Source organism: Chrysoperla carnea, chromosome 2 (genome assembly GCF_905475395.1).
Source record: "Chrysoperla carnea chromosome 2, inChrCarn1.1, whole genome shotgun sequence".
NCBI lineage: Eukaryota > Metazoa > Arthropoda > Insecta > Neuroptera > Chrysopidae > Chrysoperla > Chrysoperla carnea.
In genome coordinates, this window is record NC_058338.1 from 90,999,665 (window position 1) to 91,022,985 (window position 23,321).

The 23,321-nt window shown below is 30.9% G+C and overlaps 4 protein-coding genes across 5 annotated transcripts; 3 read left to right on the forward strand and 1 right to left on the reverse strand.

Moving 5' to 3' along the window:
- Window positions 1–3,739: 3,739 nt before the first annotated feature.
- On the forward strand, window positions 3,740–6,919 carry LOC123293035 (bile salt-activated lipase-like). Its single transcript, XM_044873750.1, has 6 exons — window positions 3,740–4,045; window positions 4,349–4,489; window positions 4,658–4,814; window positions 4,922–5,304; window positions 5,365–5,709; window positions 6,449–6,919. Exons 2-6 carry the CDS (start codon window positions 4,397–4,399, stop codon window positions 6,917–6,919), a joined length of 1,449 nt encoding a protein of 482 aa, XP_044729685.1. The 5' UTR covers window positions 3,740–4,045; window positions 4,349–4,396.
- Window positions 6,920–13,380: 6,461 nt separating this feature from the next.
- Window positions 13,381–14,347, forward strand: LOC123293036 (acetylcholinesterase-like; the record flags this gene model as incomplete). Its single annotated transcript, XM_044873751.1, has 3 exons — window positions 13,381–13,519; window positions 13,627–14,009; window positions 14,069–14,347. Coding segments are annotated over exons 1-3 (786 nt in total), but the record flags the coding sequence as incomplete, so codon positions are not given.
- A 763-nt stretch (window positions 14,348–15,110) lies between these two features.
- LOC123293037 (bile salt-activated lipase-like) lies at window positions 15,111–15,436 on the forward strand. Its single transcript, XM_044873753.1, has one exon. The coding sequence runs from the start codon at window positions 15,206–15,208 to the stop codon at window positions 15,434–15,436; it is 231 nt and encodes a 76-aa protein (XP_044729688.1). The 5' UTR covers window positions 15,111–15,205.
- Window positions 15,437–17,095: 1,659 nt separating this feature from the next.
- Window positions 17,096–21,538, reverse strand: LOC123291910 (peptidoglycan DL-endopeptidase CwlO). Of its 2 annotated transcripts, XM_044872372.1 has the most exons (3): window positions 21,360–21,538; window positions 18,108–18,847; window positions 17,096–18,074 (listed from the first exon to the last, which is right to left on the reverse strand). In XM_044872372.1, the coding sequence occupies exons 1-3, from the start codon at window positions 21,376–21,378 to the stop codon at window positions 17,835–17,837; spliced, it is 999 nt and encodes a 332-aa protein (XP_044728307.1). In that variant the 5' UTR covers window positions 21,379–21,538; the 3' UTR covers window positions 17,096–17,834. The 2 variants fall into 2 exon arrangements, with proteins under 2 accessions (XP_044728307.1, XP_044728306.1); XM_044872371.1 differs by having other exon boundaries at window positions 17,096–18,847.
- Between the last annotated feature and the right edge of the window lie 1,783 nt (window positions 21,539–23,321).

The following is a 23,321-nucleotide window of genomic DNA, read 5'->3' on the forward strand; positions in this document are numbered from 1 at the left end:
ACGAAAAATAATCATCGCTTATCCAAAAGCTGTTGAATTTTCGTTTATAAAAAATTATTTTGATATTTCTTATACAGTGAATGAGAACATGATTGAAAGATGCTTGATGCTTGATGATTAAAAGAAATCAACGGAGATATCCTGATTATAATCTAGTTTTTCCCGGGTGATGTTGATGCAAAATTCAATCGTTTTCTCATACACGCTATATAAAACTACTGGCTTCTGATAATGACCAAAATAACATTAAAAATGAAAAAGTAAACAAAACCAGACCGGATATATTAACATAAACATATTATATGCATTTAGAATTTCGCTTGTTTTAAGTAATAACAAAAACTAACCAGTCAAAATTAACATCGGAATTTTTTCGATGGAATTTTAAGTTTACTTAGGGGTTGGTATTTATTACAATGTGCATGAAAGGTAAATTATGCTACAAACTTTAAAATCGGTGTAAAGTTTTAGACCTTGGGACATCACGGTTTAAAAAAAATGATAAATACATACTTGAAACTTTGTAGGTGGCTTCCTTTTGACGAGTCGACCAAACTTTTTTCTACGATTTTTTTCGAACGTGCAGCGTTTTTAAATGAGCATAATGATGTCATATTTGACTTATCGTTCTGAAAATACGCAGCAGGGAATTTGGCAGATACCATGAACACTTGATAACATTAATAATTATTTAAAAAAATATTTTTTTCGCCAATAATGCTGCACCGATCCGATGAGCATGTCTACCAACTCGAACATGTCATACTTACAGGGAAATAGCATTTTGTTCGAGTTATAAAGTCTAAATAATTCGGGATACCGCGTATTTAGGGGTTCTTTGGAAGGGAATGACATTTTTTTCAACTTTACTGAGGATTCCACTGTATTAAAAATGATTGAACGATTTGAAAAGGTTTTTCTTAACCAGGGTTGGTAGGCAATATACCACAAAATTGACTTTTGTTTGAAAACCAAAAAAACATAAACCTCGAATCTCTATGCGGGCCCACGAAAGGTTACAGTTTTAAATATTGTTCCCATGAGTTGAATTTCTCACTCTCGCAGGAAATAATGTACGAAGTTGCTCAGCGTTTATGTCAGTGGTTCCGCCATCCTACGTTACTGTGCAATACTTACGTTTAAGGGCCAGTAATCGAAATAATTCCGAGATTTTAATTTTTGAACTGGTCTATAATTTTAATAAAATGAAAATATCGTTATTTTATACCGCAGTGCCTAATCTTTCATTTATTTTGAAAGGAAATACGTGTCAAAAAGAAAAGTTTAACTAAAAAAATAGTTCATCAAAAAATTTATATTTTTTGGATTTTATAAAAATATATGCTTGGTGTATTTCTATATAATATTTTATTGGCACCGATTAAAAATTATTAATTCATTTTTAATTTTATTTAAAGTTGATAAAGAAGTTTATTTAAAAAAAAATTAATAATGTTAAAAAATCGTAATACATTACCAAAAAATTTTACCAATTAGTGGTTTTAATTTATTATTAGAAGAGATATTTATTAAAGCAGGACTACCAGTCTTACCATTTAGATTGCAAATTTTCATATTGTAAACACTAAATTATTTAGTCCTGCATGTACTTATATTGTAAATTTTGCATGTGAATATGGTTGAAAAATTGTAAATAAAAATAAAAAATTTAATGTAAAATAATATCGTGAAAATTAACTTTTTATATGTAAATACATTTTTTTAAAGAATTTTATTGAGTTTTTATTTTGCTAACACACTTTTTCTCACAGTTCAGATGGGTTCCTTCACAAAAATATATCTGTTCGAATGTCTCAAAAGCGATCGCATCTCCCCGAACGATGTTATCATAATGTAGGTACACCTATTTAAGAATACAAGTAGAATAGACCTTTTTCAAATTAAATGTCTTGATAAATGGACTAATTTTTTTCTCCGATTTTTTTGAAGCCATATGACCGAGAAAACAATGAAAATCATTAAAAATTGGCGAAAACGATCCGGAAGCACACGATGTTACACGAAGGTTGGTTTGACGTCATTTAAAGTTGATAATAGTGATATATTAATACAACTGTTGACACTGTTTTATTGTCATTGCTTGTCGGATTGACATCACAGATCACGTGTGCGGTGGAACCAAAAAAAAATCGTTTTAAAATATTTCAAATATTGTGACTTTTTTACAATTTTTTCCATAGTGTTTTTATTGTTAAAAATGCGTAATTTTTGAGTTACAGACTCTACTCGACCTATATTTTCATAAAAAATTATCAAAAAGCATTTCTGTTTTTCATGAAAAAGGTCTATTAATTTTGATGAACGAAATTTCCATCGTCAATTTCCTTATGAACCTATCTCTCAAATATCAGCGGTTGCTTACTCGTTACGCATTGACTAGATTATGAACGAGGCGTTAGCAGAAATTTTCAGCAAGTCGTATAATGATTTTTTGTGTGTTGGCCTGAAAAGTTCAACCAAGAAGATATCTAAATAGCGTGCTGTAGTTTCCTCAGTTGGCTATTAAATATTTTTTTAAATGTTTCAGCACCTGTTAACTTGCAGTTTTGGTGGCTACTCCTTTTCAATAAACATGGCAACATTTCGACAACCAAATACCGACACTTCAAATCAGAATTTACACCAAATACGGCAAGTACGAGCCTTGTTTTATTAATAACAATATTTTACTTCTTCATAATTGCTTTCTTTATGGATGACTCTTTCACTTATTGTTAGAGAAAATTATAACGGTATGCCTTACATATCTAAAAGCATATTTCCTCTTGAAAATGAATGTTGATTCGATAACGAATGATTATTGTCAGTCAACCGAGATGACAATCTCGGTTACCGTTCATTACCTGGCAAAATAGATATTTTCTATTTAATTAGTTTCGCGTGCTAACGTAATTAGCTCCACTTTAATCCAAATTTGTGGATCAATTTATTCCTCTTTCCTATTGGAAAGGAAAATATTCGACACTTCAATTAGCTTTTCATTTCACTTGCCAGAAGGTATGGATAACCTGAATGATTGGTCAGCGGTGTTGGTGCTTGCTTAGAAACCTGAATCATATTGTGCTGTCTTTTGAAGTATTTCCAGCTTTCAGCAATTCTTATTATTGTTCCCATGCCTATTTCGTCCTAGGTCATTTAGAAAATCTAGCCTCAATAGTTAAGAACTATTGATGACTGGTAGTTACAACTCGCCAACTGGCGATTATAATTCGTACTAATTAAAACATTAAGTGGGTCCGATTTCAGTACTTCCAATTTAAACTACCAGATAGCAACAAATGTACTTACCATTTTTAAAGGCCAATCAAAATATTCAAATTCAAATCAGATAAATTCCGCCAACTGGCGATACAAATTCGTACTAATTAAGCAGGAAGTGGGTTTCTTTTTAAGTAGTTCCAATTTAGACTACCAGGTTATTTAGGTACCTTTTATCAATACCAAATGGATTGGCAGTAAAGTTTCATAATAAAATTTGCACGTAATTTCCTAGACTAAAACGAAATTTTGACTTGACGTCAATCTTTCTTTACCTGAAAATCTCATAGTAGGCTTAGCTTAGTTAGCAACTCTGTCAAAATCTTTGGGGTGAATTTTAAATATATATAAAAAATATAAAAAAGACGAATAAAATTAAAAAATGATTATTAAATAATTTTTATATCTGAGTGATTTTCTTTAAAAAATCAATATGAGTAAAGTCTGTAAATGTAAATGTTTACCGATCAGAAACCTTAGCGAAACTCAACTAGCCTTAACAAATAACGAGTGTGGCTGCTCTATTAATAAGAAAGAAGAAACCGAAACTTCTGGAACTACGAAAAAATGTGGCGTTTGGCCGGATACTGTTGCTCAACAAAAATGCCCTTGTGGTAAAAATGATACATGGTTTGCTACACCAGTAATTGAAATACATCAGGGTAAATTATTTGGAAAAGTATGTGCAGATTTAAATGGAAGATCGTATCATAGTTTTCAAGGTATTCCATATGCAAAACCCCCGCTTGAACATTTACGTTTTTTGGTACGTATTAAAAAAAATAATAAAAAAACATTGGGCACTTACTAAACTAAGTGAACTCTCGTTTTTCTCTGGTTCTTATTATACCTGAACCATGGCAAGTTGGGAAGTTCAGGCAGTAACATCTATGGCCCAAAGATTATCCCCTAGGCGAGCAAAGTGCCTTGCTCACTTCTACTTCAGACCTATATAGGCACCTAACTATACTTTCCAGCTTCCTTTTTTGAGAAAGAAGCGAGAATATGACGAACCGTTTTCCGCCATTATGGTGCGATCAATTTTAACAATAATATGAATTGTTTTTAGTCTCCAGTACCCCCAGATTCTTGGGGTGATGAAATTTTAGATTGCAGTATGGAAAGTGATGCATGTTTTGCTGTAAATAGTGATATGAAAACTCCAGGTGGAAATGAAAATTGTTTATTTTTAAATGTTTATACACCGTATGTAAGCAAATTATAATAATGTCGTATATTTTTTACTGGATTTTGAACAAAAAAAAAAAAGATTTCTTTAAAACTCATAGAAGGAAAAATTTTTGTTTTGCTTAAAATCTATTAGTAACATTTAGGATGTGACGACATACCCATATCAATGCTAAAATTTCTGTAACAGTTACCAGAAGAGCATGCTGAACTACTTCCTGTAATGGTTTGGATACATGGTGGGAAATTTCATCAAGGTTCTTCAAGCTGTGAGCTTTTTGGGCCTGAATTTTTAGTAGCAAAAGATGTTGTTCTTGTTACATTAAATTATCGATTAGGTTATTTTGGTTAGTTTCAACAGATCTTGTTCTTTAATATATTTTGCAAACTCAACTTCCCTTTAGAAACGTATTTAGGCATCGTGAATTTTTATAAATAATTACTCAATCTTTAGGTTTTCTGAAGCTAAATGACCCAGAAGCAGGTGCTCCTGGTAATGCAGGTCTAAAGGATCAAGTTCAAGCTTTACGTTGGGTAAAACATAATATTGAATTTTTTTGTGGTGATAAGAATAATATTACAATTTTTGGTTCGAGTGCTGGAGGTGCTTCTGTCCATTTAATGACTTTATCACCTCTTACAAAAGGCCTATTTCATAAAGCTATCATACAAAGTGGTGTTGGTTTATGTCCTTGGGCATTTCAAATACGTAAAGATTATGAATTGGCTCGTGCTTTTGGCTGTAAATCCAATGATGATAAACAAATCTTAAAATTTTTACAACAAATCAAGCCGCAGCGATTTATCCAGCAAGAACAATCTATATTTCCAGTTTCGGTTAGTTTAGACTTCTGCGTTTTCTTCGTAGATCCCAGTACATAGTCATATTTTTTTTAGCAACGAATGGTAGCAGAAATATGCACAGCCACACCGACTGTAGAACAACCGCCATTACTTGGATCGTTTATTTCTAAAAAACCTGAATGTCAAATGGCTACCGGAAATTTTCATCATGTTCCAATTATGATTGGTGTGAATAGAAACGAGGGATTATCGTTTTTAAATGCGAAATTTTTTCAAAAAATTTCACCACAATTTATCGATAATACTCTTTTAATCCCGAGGGATTTGAGAAATATGTTGCGGACAGATCAACAAGTAAAGGAATTTGGTGATAAAATCAAGGAATTTTATTACAACGGTGATTGTCCATCGCTTTCCAATTTAGACAAATATTGTGACGTAAGTAACAAACTAAATTCCTGACGATGAATTCTATCCTGATTCCAGAATAGAATTATTCTACTCAAGCTAGCCGCCCTTCTATTTCTATTTTGGTCATTATATTTCCAGTGGAAAAACGAAAAATTTTTTAACTTTTGTAAATTTCACTTGTTATGATGTAATCATTTTAGGGGATTTTCAAGGCTTTGTGTCAAGCTACAACCTCCTTGAAATAGAGGGGTAAACGATTATTAAGGAAGAGCTTTTTTAACCCCCGAACCAAAAAAGAGGTGTTTGGCCGCCATATGTGTCTGTCTGTCTGTGGGATCGTAGCGCGTTAGCGGATGAGCCGATTTGGATTTTTTTTTAATTTCGTTTGAAAGGTAATTTAATGGGGAGTGTTCTTAGCTATGTTTGAAGTGCGAGTTTAGGGTTCCGTACCCGAAAAAACTAAAAAATAGACAATGATTCCGAAAATAAATTCAGTTTAGAGAAGGTTCTAATGAAAAAGGTAATTTAATGGAGAGTGTTCTTAGATATTTTTCAAGTGCGAGTTTAGGATTCCGTTCCCAAAAAATTCATCGGGTTTTTTTTAAATTTTGTAAATTTCACACGTAGTAGTATCAATTATTAATTAGATATTCCATCTGTTCTAAAATATGAAGTTATAATTCCATTAGAGAGCATGTATTGAGGGGAAAAAATGACCTTAGTGATAGGGCTCCGCTGCTCACGTTTTTTTTTATATTTCTTTCAGTATTTTACAGACGTTGCATTTGCCCAAAAAGTTCAATTAACCGCAAAATATTACGCTAAGCATAAGATTCCAGTTTACAATTATTGTATATCACTTGATACATCAATCAATGGCGAACGATTACGTCACGGTACCGAATATAAAGGTACAAATCACTATGACGAAATCACATATTTATTTAAAACACCTGAAACACCTTGTATTATACCACATACACCCGAAGCGATTGGTATACATATAATGACAACATATTGGACAAATTTTGCTAAATATTCCAATCCGAATCCACCAACTCCAGACGATTACGACGCCTACATAAATATAGAATGGAAACCATATACATTGCAAGAACCATTTTATATGGATATTGATAAAAAATTATCTCTTAAACAGAATTTGTTTAAAGATCGTATGGAATTTTGGGATCAGCTTTATGTGGAAGCTTCTATTGCGCACTCGAGTTTACGTTAACATATTTAAAAAAATTATGCTAAGTCTCCAATATAAATCCCTCTAATACGGATAGAAAAGAAGCCATATACACTGGAAGTATCATAATATTGCTAAGGATTTAATATTTAAATTAGTATTTTTAATGGAGATTATTTTGAGATAAATAAAAATTTGTTTTTATATTTTTTATTACAAATTTTTTATTTAATAAAATACAAAATAAAACAGATACAAAATAAAATATACTCTAAAATTTGTAACAGTGTACTTATAGTTGTAAAAATTTTCTTGCACGTGATGAATTGTTTAGTAAATTCTATGTAGAAAGAGATGTATTTAGTCGACTTGCGATATTTCACGAAATCAAAACTATTTTCCCTGCAAAAATTATACAAACATGTAATGTACATTGCCTATATCGATTAATGTTTTAAAATTGGATATTTTTTTTCTTGCAAAGAAAATCGTTTTGATGTTATGAAATATCGTAACTTAAAAGTCGAATAACTCGAAAATATGTCATTCTTTTTTGTTATCTCATTGCGTACTTTTTACTGCACATCAGGCACATTTTTTTACTATCGTTCGAGAGAAAGGCAGCCTGATTCCCAGTACGAAACCCCAGATAGGCGCCGTAAATTCAGCCACGGATGCTAATAGCTCGACATAGGAGGTTTCATGTTCTTATATGTTCTTGCCTTAAAGGCTTCAAAATTTTTACGTAAAAAAATTTAAAAATTTGCAGGGGACGGATAAAATTTGAAATAATTCCATGTGGTAAATTCCTGTAAATATAGGATTATGTCTGTTAAGTCTTATCGGGGCAGGTCACGAACCCATATAACAAGGGCGTAAAACTCCTATGCCGAGGTTTAAGCATCTGTGGGCGGGGTCTAATTGAACCAGAGAGAAAGCGATGTTTACACAATTGAAATTGTTTTCTATCTATGCGAGGTCTATTCATCGGTCGTTGCGTACTTTGCACTGCGCATCAGGCTGGCTTTCTCTCGAACGAGAGAGAAAGAGATGTTTACACTGTTTCAATTGTGTTCAATCACTTCAAAATTGTTTTCAATCACTTTCAATTGATTCAAAACAAAACATAGACAGCCTGATGCGTAGTGCAAATTACGCAACGACTGAGGACTGGGTCTCGCCCAGATAGGCTTCTTTTTTCTTGCTACCCTCTCCACTCGAGTTTCACGTCCTTTTTATATAGTGGGGCAGGTTTTCCATATAGAATTATGCAATTAACTTTTGCTAAAAATGTACCTGAAGAACCATTATTTTCTACATTTTCTTTTAAAATAAAAAATAAATAAATAAAACTCGTTCAGTGTGCCAATTTAGAACTTCAATTACATTTGATTAAAAACGAAATGATAAAAGTAGTTCAAAGTATTGTAATGTGTCATTATTTTATAAAAATTGAATTCATTTCAAATGCCTATAATTTCACTGCCACTTTTATTCTAATAATATTGGCATATCAAAATTTCGTTTGAATTTGTTCACAATGACATAGGGAGGCTCAAATATTTTTTACGAACTTTCAACATTTATTAAAAATTGGCAAACGTTAAACGATTTTCATCAAATAGTACGCCAAGCAAGAAATATAAGTCGAAATTAAAGTAACGAAAAATAATCATCGCTTATCCAAAAGCTGTTGAATTTTCGTTTATAAAAAATTATTTTGATATTTCTTATACAGTGAATGAGAACATGATTGAAAGATGCTTGATGCTTGATGATTAAAAGAAATCAACGGAGATATCCTGATTATAATCTAGTTTTTCCCGGGTGATGTTGATGCAAAATTCAATCGTTTTCTCATACACGCTATATAAAACTACTGGCTTCTGATAATGACCAAAATAACATTAAAAATGAAAAAGTAAACAAAACCAGACCGGATATATTAACATAAACATATTATATGCATTTAGAATTTCGCTTGTTTTAAGTAATAACAAAAACTAACCAGTCAAAATTAACATCGGAATTTTTTCGATGGAATTTTAAGTTTACTTAGGGGTTGGTATTTATTACAATGTGCATGAAAGGTAAATTATGCTACAAACTTTAAAATCGGTGTAAAGTTTTAGACCTTGGGACATCACGGTTTAAAAAAAATGATAAATACATACTTGAAACTTTGTAGGTGGCTTCCTTTTGACGAGTCGACCAAACTTTTTTCTACGATTTTTTTCGAACGTGCAGCGTTTTTAAATGAGCATAATGATGTCATATTTGACTTATCGTTCTGAAAATACGCAGCAGGGAATTTGGCAGATACCATGAACACTTGATAACATTAATAATTATTTAAAAAAATATTTTTTTCGCCAATAATGCTGCACCGATCCGATGAGCATGTCTACCAACTCGAACATGTCATACTTACAGGGAAATAGCATTTTGTTCGAGTTATAAAGTCTAAATAATTCGGGATACCGCGTATTTAGGGGTTCTTTGGAAGGGAATGACATTTTTTTCAACTTTACTGAGGATTCCACTGTATTAAAAATGATTGAACGATTTGAAAAGGTTTTTCTTAACCAGGGTTGGTAGGCAATATACCACAAAATTGACTTTTGTTTGAAAACCAAAAAAACATAAACCTCGAATCTCTATGCGGGCCCACGAAAGGTTACAGTTTTAAATATTGTTCCCATGAGTTGAATTTCTCACTCTCGCAGGAAATAATGTACGAAGTTGCTCAGCGTTTATGTCAGTGGTTCCGCCATCCTACGTTACTGTGCAATACTTACGTTTAAGGGCCAGTAATCGAAATAATTCCGAGATTTTAATTTTTGAACTGGTCTATAATTTTAATAAAATGAAAATATCGTTATTTTATACCGCAGTGCCTAATCTTTCATTTATTTTGAAAGGAAATACGTGTCAAAAAGAAAAGTTTAACTAAAAAAATAGTTCATCAAAAAATTTATATTTTTTGGATTTTATAAAAATATATGCTTGGTGTATTTCTATATAATATTTTATTGGCACCGATTAAAAATTATTAATTCATTTTTAATTTTATTTAAAGTTGATAAAGAAGTTTATTTAAAAAAAAATTAATAATGTTAAAAAATCGTAATACATTACCAAAAAATTTTACCAATTAGTGGTTTTAATTTATTATTAGAAGAGATATTTATTAAAGCAGGACTACCAGTCTTACCATTTAGATTGCAAATTTTCATATTGTAAACACTAAATTATTTAGTCCTGCATGTACTTATATTGTAAATTTTGCATGTGAATATGGTTGAAAAATTGTAAATAAAAATAAAAAATTTAATGTAAAATAATATCGTGAAAATTAACTTTTTATATGTAAATACATTTTTTTAAAGAATTTTATTGAGTTTTTATTTTGCTAACACACTTTTTCTCACAGTTCAGATGGGTTCCTTCACAAAAATATATCTGTTCGAATGTCTCAAAAGCGATCGCATCTCCCCGAACGATGTTATCATAATGTAGGTACACCTATTTAAGAATACAAGTAGAATAGACCTTTTTCAAATTAAATGTCTTGATAAATGGACTAATTTTTTTCTCCGATTTTTTTGAAGCCATATGACCGAGAAAACAATGAAAATCATTAAAAATTGGCGAAAACGATCCGGAAGCACACGATGTTACACGAAGGTTGGTTTGACGTCATTTAAAGTTGATAATAGTGATATATTAATACAACTGTTGACACTGTTTTATTGTCATTGCTTGTCGGATTGACATCACAGATCACGTGTGCGGTGGAACCAAAAAAAAATCGTTTTAAAATATTTCAAATATTGTGACTTTTTTACAATTTTTTCCATAGTGTTTTTATTGTTAAAAATGCGTAATTTTTGAGTTACAGACTCTACTCGACCTATATTTTCATAAAAAATTATCAAAAAGCATTTCTGTTTTTCATGAAAAAGGTCTATTAATTTTGATGAACGAAATTTCCATCGTCAATTTCCTTATGAACCTATCTCTCAAATATCAGCGGTTGCTTACTCGTTACGCATTGACTAGATTATGAACGAGGCGTTAGCAGAAATTTTCAGCAAGTCGTATAATGATTTTTTGTGTGTTGGCCTGAAAAGTTCAACCAAGAAGATATCTAAATAGCGTGCTGTAGTTTCCTCAGTTGGCTATTAAATATTTTTTTAAATGTTTCAGCACCTGTTAACTTGCAGTTTTGGTGGCTACTCCTTTTCAATAAACATGGCAACATTTCGACAACCAAATACCGACACTTCAAATCAGAATTTACACCAAATACGGCAAGTACGAGCCTTGTTTTATTAATAACAATATTTTACTTCTTCATAATTGCTTTCTTTATGGATGACTCTTTCACTTATTGTTAGAGAAAATTATAACGGTATGCCTTACATATCTAAAAGCATATTTCCTCTTGAAAATGAATGTTGATTCGATAACGAATGATTATTGTCAGTCAACCGAGATGACAATCTCGGTTACCGTTCATTACCTGGCAAAATAGATATTTTCTATTTAATTAGTTTCGCGTGCTAACGTAATTAGCTCCACTTTAATCCAAATTTGTGGATCAATTTATTCCTCTTTCCTATTGGAAAGGAAAATATTCGACACTTCAATTAGCTTTTCATTTCACTTGCCAGAAGGTATGGATAACCTGAATGATTGGTCAGCGGTGTTGGTGCTTGCTTAGAAACCTGAATCATATTGTGCTGTCTTTTGAAGTATTTCCAGCTTTCAGCAATTCTTATTATTGTTCCCATGCCTATTTCGTCCTAGGTCATTTAGAAAATCTAGCCTCAATAGTTAAGAACTATTGATGACTGGTAGTTACAACTCGCCAACTGGCGATTATAATTCGTACTAATTAAAACATTAAGTGGGTCCGATTTCAGTACTTCCAATTTAAACTACCAGATAGCAACAAATGTACTTACCATTTTTAAAGGCCAATCAAAATATTCAAATTCAAATCAGATAAATTCCGCCAACTGGCGATACAAATTCGTACTAATTAAGCAGGAAGTGGGTTTCTTTTTAAGTAGTTCCAATTTAGACTACCAGGTTATTTAGGTACCTTTTATCAATACCAAATGGATTGGCAGTAAAGTTTCATAATAAAATTTGCACGTAATTTCCTAGACTAAAACGAAATTTTGACTTGACGTCAATCTTTCTTTACCTGAAAATCTCATAGTAGGCTTAGCTTAGTTAGCAACTCTGTCAAAATCTTTGGGGTGAATTTTAAATATATATAAAAAATATAAAAAAGACGAATAAAATTAAAAAATGATTATTAAATAATTTTTATATCTGAGTGATTTTCTTTAAAAAATCAATATGAGTAAAGTCTGTAAATGTAAATGTTTACCGATCAGAAACCTTAGCGAAACTCAACTAGCCTTAACAAATAACGAGTGTGGCTGCTCTATTAATAAGAAAGAAGAAACCGAAACTTCTGGAACTACGAAAAAATGTGGCGTTTGGCCGGATACTGTTGCTCAACAAAAATGCCCTTGTGGTAAAAATGATACATGGTTTGCTACACCAGTAATTGAAATACATCAGGGTAAATTATTTGGAAAAGTATGTGCAGATTTAAATGGGAGATCGTATCATAGTTTTCAAGGTATTCCATATGCAAAACCCCCGCTTGAACATTTACGTTTTTTGGTACGTATTAAAAAAAAAAAAACATTGAGCACTTACTAAACTAAGTAATCTCTCTATATGGTGAACTCTCGTTTTTCTCTGGCCCTTATTATACCTGAACCATGGCAAGTTGGGAAGTTCAGGCAGTAACATGTATGGCCCAAAGATTATCCCCTAGGCGAGCAAATTGCCTTGCTCACTTCTACTTCAGACCTAGGCACCTAACTATATTTTCCAGCTTCCTTTTCTGAGAAAGAAGCGAGAATATGACGAACCGTTTTCCGCCATTATGGTGCGATCAATTTTAACAATAATATGAATTGTTTTTAGTCTCCAGTACCCCCAGATTCTTGGAGTGATGAAATTTTAGATTGCAGTATGGAAAGTGATGCATGTTTTGCTGTAAATAGTGATATGAAAACTCCAGGTGGAAATGAAAATTGTTTATTTTTAAATGTTTATACACCGTATGTAAGCAAATTATAATAATGTCGTATATTTTTTACTGGATTTTGAGCAAAAGAAAAAAAATTTCTTTCACCAACTTGACCTTTTTTTTCCTTACATAGTCGTTTGCTAAGAAAACTGAGGAGTAAACATTGTTCGCTTTTGCTGGTTGCTTAAATTTAGACCACTGATGCAATCCCTTTAATGTCTGGTTGCGGAAACAACCTTTCAATTTTAACAAAGCTGCTTTAAAACTCATAGAAGGAAAAATTTTTGTTTTGCTTAAAATCTATTAGTAACATTTAGGATGTGACGACATACCCATATCAATGCTAAAATTTCTGTAACAGTTACCATCAGAAGAGCATGCTGAACTACTTCCTGTAATGGTTTGGATACATGGTGGGAAATTTCATCAAGGTTCTTCAAGCTGTGAGCTTTTTGGGCCTGAATTTTTAGTAGCAAAAGATGTTGTTCTTGTTACATTAAATTATCGATTAGGTTATTTTGGTTAGTTTCAACAGATCTTGTTCTTTAATATATTTTGTAAACTCAACTTCCCGTTAGAAACGTATTTAGGCATCGTGAATTTTTATAAATAATTTCTCAATCTTTAGGCTTTCTGAAGCTAAATGACCCAGAAGCAGGTGCTCCTGGTAATGCAGGTCTAAAGGATCAAGTTCAAGCTTTACGTTGGGTAAAACATAATATTGAATTTTTTTGTGGTGATAAGAATAATATTACAATTTTTGGTTCGAGTGCTGGAGGTGCTTCTGTCCATTTAATGACTTTATCACCTCTTACAAAAGGCCTATTTCATAAAGCTATCATACAAAGTGGTGTTGGTTTATGTCCTTGGGCATTTCAAATACGTAAAGATTATGAATTGGCTCGTGCTTTTGGCTGTAAATCCAATGATGATAAACAAATCTTAAAATTTTTACAACAAATCAAGCCGCAACGATTTATCCAGCAAGAACATGCTATATTTCCAGTTTCGGTTAGTTTAGACTTCTGCGTTTTCTTCATAGATCCCAGTACATAGTCATATTTTTTTAGCAACGAATGGTAGCAGAAATATGCACAGCCACACCGACTGTAGAACAACCGCCATTACTTGGATCGTTTATTTCAAAAAAACCTGAATGTCAAATGGCTACCGGAAATTTTCATCATGTTCCAATTATGATTGGTGTGAATAGAAACGAGGGATTATCGTTTTTAAATGCGAAATTTTTTCAAAAAATTTCACCACAATTTATCGATAATACTCTTTTAATCCCGAGGGATTTGAGAAATATGTTGCGGACAGATCAACAAGTAAAGGAATTTAGTGATAAAATCAAGAAATTTTATTACAACGGTGATTGTCCATCGCTTTCCAATTTAGACAAATATTGTGACGTAAGTAACAAACTAAATTTCTGATGATGAATTCTATCCTGATTCCAGAATAGAATTATTCTGCTCAAGCCAGCCGTCCTTCTATTTCCATTTTGGTCATTTATATTTCCAGTGGAAAAACGAAAAATTTTTTTAATTTTGTAAATTTCACTCGTTATGTTGTAATCATTTTAGAGGATTTTCAAGGCTTTGTGTCAAGCTATAACCCCCTTGAAATAGAGGAGTAAACGATTATTAAGGAAGAGCTATTTTAACCCCAGAACCAAAAAAGGGGTGTTTGGCCGCCATATGTGTCTGTCTGTGTGTGGCATCGTAGCGCGTTAGCGGATGAACCGATTAGGATTTTTTTATATCGTTTGAAAGGTTAAATTACCTTTCAAACGAGAGTGTTCTTCGATATTTTTCAATTGCGAGGATTCCGTACCCAAAAAATTCATCGTTTTTTTTTTTTTTTTTATAATTTTGTAAATTTCACACGTAGTAGTGTCAATTATTAATTAGATATTCCATCCATAGGGCTCCGTTGCTCACAGTTTTTTATATTTCTTTCAGTATTTTACAGACGTTGCATTTGCCCAAAAAGTTCAATTAACCGCAAAATATTACGCTAAGCATAAGATTCCAGTTTACAATTATTGTATATCACTTGATACATCAATCAATGGCGAACGATTACGCCACGGTACCGAATATAAAGGTACAAATCACTATGACGAAATCACATATTTATTTAAAACACCTGAAACACCTTGTATTATACCACATACACCCGAAGCGATTGGTATACATATAATGACAACATATTGGACAAATTTTGCTAAATATTCCAATCCGAATCCACCAACTCCAGACGATTACGACGCCTACATAAATATAGAATGGAAACCATATACATTGGAAGAACCATTTTATATGGATATTGATAAAAAATTATCTCTTAAACAGAATTTGTTTAAAGATCGTATGAAATTTTGGGATCAGCTTTATGTGGAAGCTGCTATTGCGCACTCGAGTTTACGTTAATATCAATCAATATTGAATGACAAGATATATTGGAAAAATTATGCTAAGTATCTCCAATATAAATAAATCCCTCTAATACGGATAGAAAAGAAGCCATATACACTGGAAGTATCATAATATTGCTAAGGATTTAATATTTAAATTAGTATTTTTAATGGAGATTATTTTGAGATAAATAAAAATTTGTTTTTATATTTTTTATTACAAATTTTTTATTTAATAAAATACAAAATAAAACAGATACAAAATAAAATATACTCTAAAATTTGTAACAGTGTACTTATAGTTGTAAAAATTTTCTTGCACGTGATGAATTGTTTAGTAAATTCTATGTAGAAAGAGATGTATTTAGTCGACTTGCGATATTTCACGAAATCAAAACTATTTTCCCTGCAAAAATTATACAAATATGTAATGTATATTGCCTATATCGATTAATGTTTTAAAATTGGATACTTTTTTTTTTGCAAATAAAATCGTTTTGATGTCATGAAATATCGTAACTTAAAAGTGGAATAACTCGAAAATATGTCATTCTTTTTTGTTATCTCATTGCGTACTTTTTACTGCACATCAGGCACATCTTTTTTACTCTCGTTCGAGAGAAAGGCAGCCTGATTCGCTGTACCAATTACGCAACGCCAGATAGGCGCCGCAAATTCAGCCACGGGCGCTTATAGCTCGGCATAGGAGATTTCATTTTCTTATTATATATGTTCTTGCCTTAAAGGCTTCAAAGTTTCTACGTAAAAAAATTCAAAAATTTGCAGGGGACGGATAAAATTTGAAATAATTCCATTTGGTAAAATAAAACGAAATTTACATAGAAATGATAGCTGAAAAAAAATTCATCAAGTGTAAGGTATACAAGAATAAAATTTTTTCATGTGAATATTGTGAAGGTAACAAGCGCTGTGGACTAAAATTTCACTATTCAAACAAAATTGATACATGAATCTCATGGACTTATAAAATGAGCTGAGTAGATGACATCAAAACCGAAAATTTTAAAACTAGACCTATTTTATAATTTACCTGAAAACAATGAAATCACGTGTTCATTTAGAGTTAAATTTTGGGGGTTAACAGTAACTGGAATCTGGATTTATAGTGGTGACAACCGTGGCCTATTTTTTTTTTTTTCGTTGTAGGGGCCCTTACCTAAAAATTTCTTTTTCTACTACTCATTTTTCCCCTTTCATCGTAGCAACCTTTTCCAAAAAACTTGTTGTTAAAAATGATTTTATTTAGTTTTTATACACTGGCATTTCAATATTAAGTTTAATCCCAAGTTTGTAATGCTTAGAAATATTGATGCTACAAACAAAATTTTGATATAGGTATTCATAAAATTAACGTAATTAGTTCATTTCCGTTTGCCTGTCCGTTAACTCAAAAACAAAAAGAGATATATATGAAATTTTGTTTTATATCGTGCACAGGACTTATAAAGTGAGTTTGAAATCGTAAATGGGCCACATTGGTCTATTGAGTCTTGTAAACCACAATAGGAAGAACAAAAGTTTAAATGTAAAAATTGTTTCATATAAAAAAGTGAAACATTTTTTCTTAAATAACTTTGTTTTCCCGTGAAATCTATAAAAGATGGTGAGTTTAAAATTTGTAGGTCATTGATTCTAATTTCATACTAAACCCACCCGATAACTAAAATTTTGAATTCAGTAGAATTTTACTTTTTTAAAGAAATCGGGCAATTGGAGGGGGAGGAACTAAGCTACCTACCCCCCTTTGTCAACACCCATGCTTTCAGAGGAAAGAAAATCAAAATCTGTTAGTCAAAAAACGAATCAGAGCCAAAGCAATTAGTTACAAGTACAATGAAAACAGAAATAAACAGTCGACGTCTATGATTAAATGTTTTGGTAATTGTCATACGAGCGCGGCAAATTACTCGATCTGCAAATGTCATTGCTCGAGATAGTAAACCTTTCAAAAAGGAGATTTTTGAAGAAACTACGTTACTATAAATCTCCACGTTTAGCTGTTTTTGCTCGATATATTGTGTAGGAAATATCATTTAAAAAAAATTAATTGCGAATCCCTAAAATCGCGAAGTCAAAATTATTTGACGGCACGTCTATGGCCTAATTAAGAATTCCGAAAGGTTCGCCATCCCTGACCTTACCGCATGCATACATTCAATTTTATTCGTCCATGGTTAAGTTCAAACGTAAAATATTCGATATTAAAATATATTGCTGCCAAAAACTTCGCATAAAACGGCAATTATATATGGCTCTAAAATATTGATGTTTGATTGAGACTTAAGCGTATTTTTAAAACACTTTATAAAAATGTTTCATTTTCCTATATACTAAAAAATTTATATAAAAAGCAGACATCCATATCAACAAAAGCGTTTTATAAAAGCTCGCATTTATTTGAGATGTGCATCTAATGCACCTATTGTTGTGGCAAGCTTATCTGAAGTATTTATTAAGTTGGTATCAACTTCTTGTTTCAAATCGCTTAAGGTATCGTGTGTCGTTTTATTCGCTTGTTGAATCTTCGTATTAATTGCATTATCGATTTCTTTAACTTTTTGATTGGTTTTATTCAAACTATTATCAATATTTTTACCAATTTCAGCTGTTTTATTATCAATTGTCTGAGCTGTATTCACGAGTTTATCATTAAGATTTTTTTCTGTTTCTTGTAATTTAGAATCAATTGCCTTTCCTGTGTTGATTACTTTATCAGCTGCTGTTTTTTTAGTTTCTGCGATTTTTGAATCAATTGCCTTTCCTGTGTTAATTACTTTATCAGCTGCTGCTTTTTTAGTTTCTGCGATTTTTGAATCAATTGCCTTTCCTGTGTTAATTACTGTATCAGCTGCGGTTTTCTTAGTTTCAGCGATTTTTGTATCAATTGTGTTTGCAGTTGTAACTATTTTATCCGCTACATGTTTCTCAGTTTCTTTTAGTTTTGAATCCAGAGCTTTTCCAGTATTCTTTAGAGTTTCTTCAGTTTCATGTAATTTCGAATCAATTGCTTTACCAGTTTCTATCAATTTATTGTCGACAGTTGACACTGTGTCTTTAAATTTATTATCAACATTGGTTACAGTGTCTTTCAGCTTATTATCAACATTAGTCACAGTATCTTTCAGTTTATTATCAAGTGTTTTAGCAGTTTCGTGTAAATTTTTCTCAATTTCTGAACCGGCTTTGGCTACTTCTGCAGATGTCGTTTCCTTAATTTCAGTACCGGTTTCGATTGCAACTTTCTCAACATCTAATTTTGCTTTTTCCAATTCTTCAGCTGTTTTCTTAACTGTTTCATCGATTGCTTTTACTAATTCTTTTTCCTTTTCTTCAACAATTTCAGCGACTTCTTTCTTTTTGCGTTCAAAAAGTGCGCTAGTCTTTGCGCCTATGCTCTTGAATGAACCTGAGACAAAAAAATAATTAACATATATTTAGTATATCCAGGATAAAATCAGAGCGAGAAAATAGTACGATTAATTCGGGCTTGGATTTCTTATGGGGCTAGATATAAAGGCCTCGATTTAAAAATAATTAAATTGTTAATAGGTAATATATAAAAAAAATTAATGGTAACATAAATATATTTGTAAACATAATAACAAAAAAATGGTAAAATGATAAATTGTAGTAAATTTTATTTTCTATTATTACAAAAGTTACTTTTTACAAAAATTTCAATTTTTAAAAACAATAAAAATTTCAAATTAAAAACAATAATTAAAAAAGCTTTCTCGTGAAGGATGCGTAAGATAGAAAATTGTCAAAGATTTTATCCCCCATAACATATAAGCAATACAAATTGCCTATTTATTAATTTTTAAAACAACTTCGTAGGCAATTTCACTAAGAAGCGATTTATTATTACCAAATAGAAACATTTGCGGAACTAGCATATGACTTACTAATGATATTTGACGCTCAAGAAACACATTCTACTAGGTTTTAGCGAAAAGCGAGCGGGGGTTATTTCATTTTCCTTAATATATAACTTATTTCACTGTACTAAAAGGTACAACAAAAAACTCTGATTAAATTTTTGAGTTTTTGCCAAAAATAGTTCTTTTTGTTAGCCCGCGAAACAAAAAGACGTGTTGTAAATTTGACCGCTTTGTGTGTTTGTGTGTATGTCTGTCTGCGGCATCGTAGTGACTAAACGGATGAACCGATTTGGATGTTTTTTGTTTCGTTTGAAAGGTAATTTAACAGGGAGTGTTCTTAGCTATGTTTCAAGTGCGATTTTAGGGTTCCATATCTAGAACAATTTTAAAATAGCCGATGATCTACAAAATCGCTTAATGACGGTCAGAGGGACCGAGCGTCCGAGGGGAGACTCAATTGTCTATGACGCGGAATGTTTTGCTCCTAATGGCTTCAAATTTTCCGGGAATATTTCTTATAAGTTAACTTATCAGAAAATCAAAAAATCAAAAAAATCGACCTTTTCTCTGCTTAAATAGTTTTGAATCGTAGCAGACAATTTAAAATAATTAAAAATGATTGGATGATTAAAAATGCTTTTTCTTTTCTAGTTAATTCTAGGTTAATTCAAGTTTAATATGAGTATGTATAGAAAACAAAGTTAAACGTTCTACAAAGTAAGCTGTAATAATAACAAACGCTCGATACATTTTATAAAAAATGCAAAGTTAATAAAGAAATAATTTTCTTGATTTTATAGGAAAACCGAACTCGAACTTATTGTGATTCGGTCATAAGATTGGAATGCAAAAATTCACTATACATGTATATTCTTACCGAGTGGGTTCAACTTTAATTAAACAATTAAATAATTACATATCAAATGAAAATTAATATCCTAATAAAGCGTACCGAGTGCTCGAGAAAAATATTACAATATAATAAACAACGAATAATTTCAAGATATAATCACAGAAAAGTCTATGATTTTCTTTGCTCTTGAAATTACAGTAATGTATTTTTCCATTAAAAATCTTAAGGTAGTCCTTTATCTGTCTGAAAGTAAATTGTACATTTTTTTAAAATTAACATTGGCGGCCAAAGGGCCTCCTTAATTCAATAAAATAAGTATTTGACAAGAAAATATTGTCTTAAATCAAAATATTTACTTGCTGCATTAAGAACAAATTTTCCTGCTAGTAAATTTTCACGGTAAATTATATATTTTACTGCAAAAACAGAAATCTAAATATTTTGAAAAACTAATTTTCAGTTTTTTTTTTACTCCATCTAATCGATAACAGGTAGTATAATTCAAGAAAAGTTGGTAGGGAGTTACTTTCTCGTAAGACTGCCAACAAATTTTACCATTTGAAAATAAATTTTTCACAAAAATTTACACGGTAAATTATGACCGAAACTTCACTATACGATAGATAAAGACTTGAGCTATTATAAACAAAATATTTTTTCTTATAATGTAATATTTTTTAATTATTATTGGCGGCGAATTACAAATTTAGTACATGTAGTGAACAGTTATGTTTCAAAAAATGGAGCTCAATTTCAAATTCAAATAATGCGTGTACGCATTTCATAACTGCGTAGAAATTATGCGTTTTGATTGTTATTATGCGTTTTATTTTTTTTTAAATATACGCATAATAAACATTTAAACAAAAAATATATATATGTTTTTAAATAATTGATTTTTTTATATCATTAGTTTTTATAAACATAAATTATTAATATATTCATATATAATTATAATAATAATAAACCACGGAAATGATACCCTACACAACAATTAAATTATATTACGTAATGCCTTTAGTATGAAGGTCAATACCTATTACATATTATAATAAAATGTTACAATAAAAATATTGTAACATCGCAATAAAATAAATTAAATAATATTATTAATATATACAAAAATTTATTAAAGAAAAGAGAAAAACTTTCTAACTTTTTTTTAAGAAAACTATTACAATTACCTGTTAAACTTGAAAACATTTTTAATTCACTTTAATTTTAATAATTAAATTTTTGATTTATTAAATTTAAAAAAATGAATATAATTTATTAATTCACACAAAAGAAGAATTGAATAATATACACACTTTTTATTGGATCGGTCTAACCACAGAATCAGTTTATTGAGTATTTTCGAGTTACAAACATTATATGCAATAAAAAGAAACTGGTTTATTTCTTCCAATAATATAAACAAAACGCATGCGTTGTTTGATTCTTTAAAATAGTCCAAGAGATATATCATCACTTTTTTTTACAAAAAATTTTATCTTAAGGATATACGAGCAGCAAGACAATTTTAAATAAAAATTTAATTCTTTTTATTTGAACTATAGTCGTGTCATTTTAGCATTTCATAGAGAACTTTTTTGGACCTCAACCTATCGGGCCAGTTTTTTTTTAAATGATCAGGAAGGTCCATATATCGGAATCTACATCCAAATTTTTGCCGCTAGAAAGTTATGGGCTATATATGAAAATCAATAGAATCCATTTATGAGGTGATTTTTGAAATTTTCCAAAAATCAGAATTTCAATATAATCTCCCCCCCTTGCGGTAATTTACCTTGCTGGTCCAAAATTGCAATATTCTGTAAATATTCAACAAAATGGATCAAAAAAGTATACTTGAGAGTTTTTGGGGTCACTGATCACGATTCTGAAGTTGGAATGAAGATGTACTCTCCACTTCTGGGGTTATTCGTCCCGCTTGTTCAAAACAGCATAATTCTGTAAATATTCGGCAAAATGGTGCAAAAAATTATACTCGGGGGTTTTTGAGGTCACTGATCTCGATTCCGAAGTTAGAATGGGGATATACTCTACCCTTCTAGGGGTTTTTCGTCCTTCGTTGACCTAACACTGCAATTTTCTGTAAATATTCAATTTGGAACAGCGGGGTGAATTACACCAGGAGGAGGGGGATATATCGAAATTCTGACTTCAGAATAGTGATCAGTGATCCCGAAAACCTCCAATTGTACGTTTCTGGCCCATTTTGTTGCATATTGTCAAGGTTTTGAAATTTTCAAAAATCACCTCAAAACTGGATTATAATAATGGGCTTTTTTGGCCCATAGCAAGTTCATCATCTAAGTTGAAAATAAGGAGCAAATATTTTCAATCCTAAATTAAAAATTGCCTTGGTCCTCGTACTACCTTAAAATTTAAAATCATTCAGCCAGACGCGTAATTTTAGAAAAATGCTCACTGAGCATTACGAAGATGTTTTTTAAAATATACCAAGAATTTTTTAAAACTCGTTTTCGAAAACCATACTCATACTGCAAAAGAAAAGAACAGATTATCTTCAATTTTAAGCGTATGACAAAAATGCTTAGCTTTCGTAATTCACAATAGCGTCCTTGCTCATTTGCTCATTGTTGTCCTTATTGGACTGCCTAAGGACTATATTATTCCAAATAATTTCAAGAAATTTACGCTAACTTTATACCTATAATAATTAATTTGTTTGTTCAATAAAAGTATACAAACTTTGTGAAACAATGTATTATTAAAAATAAAAAAATGTGAAATAAAAAAAATTGTCCATTGAATATACAATTTTTCGACTAGCAATTTTTAATTAATTTTTTAACAGTTTAAATTGCAATATTCTTATGTCATTTGGAATTTTATTACATATTTTTAGACACATTTGTATTGTACTTTTGGATATCAAAGCAAAACGTGTCTCAGGTATGAAATTATTCTTAAGGTAGTATATGGCCATTATAGTCGAGTTCATAAAAACATGCTCATACATTCATGCATTATTTGTGACAATAATCATGTTACTGTACATAATACTTAGAAGTAGGATGTATGCATATACTCAACACACACACAACTGTATATTAATTTTATTTTTATTTTTTTATCTTTTCGATTAAAAAATGTTTTTATTTCCGAATTTTCCTAAT